At 31.9% G+C, this 1,901-nt stretch overlaps 1 protein-coding gene across 1 annotated transcript in view; it reads left to right on the top strand.

The window, feature by feature from the left end:
• The window catches only part of LOC111704567 (probable E3 ubiquitin-protein ligase HECTD2), a 15,793-nt gene that overhangs the window by 5,282 nt on the left and 8,610 nt on the right, over positions 1 to 1,901 (top strand). The window contains exons 7-9 of the mRNA XM_023476844.1: positions 317 to 338; positions 983 to 1,059; positions 1,567 to 1,688. Of these exons, the coding sequence (XP_023332612.1) occupies positions 317 to 338; positions 983 to 1,059; positions 1,567 to 1,688 (221 nt within the window). The remainder of the gene's footprint in view (positions 1 to 316; positions 339 to 982; positions 1,060 to 1,566; positions 1,689 to 1,901) is intronic.

Raw genomic sequence — 1,901 nt, 5'->3', positions numbered from 1 at the left:
ATGTTGGAACCTACTACAGGCCTATAGTTTGCTGGTAGAGATTAGATTCCCTGTGGGAACCTACTACAGGCCTAGTTTGCTGGTAGGGATTTGATTCCATGTTGGAACCTACTGCAGGCCTATAGTTTGATGGTAGGGATTAGATTCCCCGTGGGAACCTATTACAGGCCTAGTTTGCTGGTAGGATCAGATTCCATGTTGGAACCTACTACAGACCTAGTTTGCTGGTAGGGGTCAGATTCTATGTTGGAACATACAGGACGATTTTCCTCCGTTAAATAATTTATCATTCTGAACATAACCAAATTGGATTAAGAATATAAGCCCGGGGGTTCCAGGTACAGGAGTAGGACCATTCTGTACGTGCATCATTTTTTTTGTTGTGTGTGTTTCATTAAACGTTTTCTTTTCAAATGCTCCACAAGAATCTGAGGTGGTAGTGATATTTCGATATTGTGTACTTTTGATAACATTGTGTAAAATGTATCTGATATAAGGCCAAATTAAAAAATGAAAACGATGAGCTAAATATTTTTGATAAATTGTTTGATAAATCGTTTTGTTTCTTATGTTTTGTCAGATTAAAAAATGTTGCACAATGCAATAAAAGCAAACTTAAAATAAAATTCATTTTTAGAGTAATATCTTAGATTCTTTTGGACCCTTTAAATAGTAAAAACAAACCTGTAAATATTTAAATAGAGACCTTGACTTTAAATCATGATAACTTCATCAATTATCAATCAACATGATATACGTCATCTTTTTTACACCAGTTCTCTGTAGACTCTGTAGAGTGACTTTAAATCATGATAACATATATATAATTACTTTCTTTCCAACTAAAACATTGATAAAAGGACGTCTATCCTAAAGATTATCAAGTACTAACCCTAATTTGTCCTATATATGTTGAATCACTTTTGTTTTATTATCACTTTTATTTATATATCTATATAGTTTTTATAAAAAAAATGTTTAGTTCGACGCGATCATCTTGTAACAGATTCTTTAAAGGAAATCTCGGCCAAACAGAAGGATTTAAAGAAGAAATTGAAGGTACAATCTAATATTATTTATCTAAAAAAACTAAATTATTATTTTAATTTTAAACATTATGTTTACTTATGGTATTTACATTACATTATGGTATTTACATTTGACATTAAAAAGTTTTTACCTGTAAAGTTTCAGAGAAATATTATTGTCAAAAATACATTATTATTTTTTGATTAAAGGGATTGTAGATGTTATTTAAAGTTACCCTTCATGTATAGAATGGCATATTCGATTCACCACGATACCCTTCAGACCTATATTTCCAATTATCGAAGACGGAGATATCCATATTAAATTGACTAAAAATGAAGTGCCGGTACATTGTACTCTCTATACAAATTATGTCATTGGGTTTCCGAAGGCACTTAATTTTTTAAGCTAGAAAAATAAAGTTATCTCCATCAGTCTTGATTAGACAAATAAAGGGTCTCTTAAAATTACGCCTAGAGTCCCTTTAAGGATAGATTTTCTCCAAGTTTAAAAGTTCTGAACTGGGTTTTGTTCCAGGTTTCCTTCTCCGGAGAACCAGGTTTAGATATGGGAGGTTTAACTAAGGAATGGTTTCAACTTCTCATTAAACAAATATTTGACGCAGAATATGGAATGTTTGTTTATCATACGCATTCTAGGTAAATATACGCATTCTAGGATAACATACGCATTCTAGTAAACATACACATTCTAGTTAAACATACGTATTCCAGGTGACATCCGTATTCTAAGTAAACATACGCATTTTAGGTAAACATACACATTCCAGGTAACATCCGTATTCTAAGTAAACATACGCATTTTAGGTAAACATACGCATTCCAGGTAGCATACGAATTCTAGGTTACTAC

Source organism: Eurytemora carolleeae, unplaced genomic scaffold, assembly GCF_000591075.1.
Source record: "Eurytemora carolleeae unplaced genomic scaffold, Eaff_2.0 scaffold570, whole genome shotgun sequence".
Classification (NCBI taxonomy): Eukaryota; Metazoa; Arthropoda; class Copepoda; order Calanoida; family Temoridae; genus Eurytemora; species Eurytemora carolleeae.
Note: the sequence above shows the minus strand (reverse complement) of the source record. Positions and strands in the feature narration are given on the sequence as shown.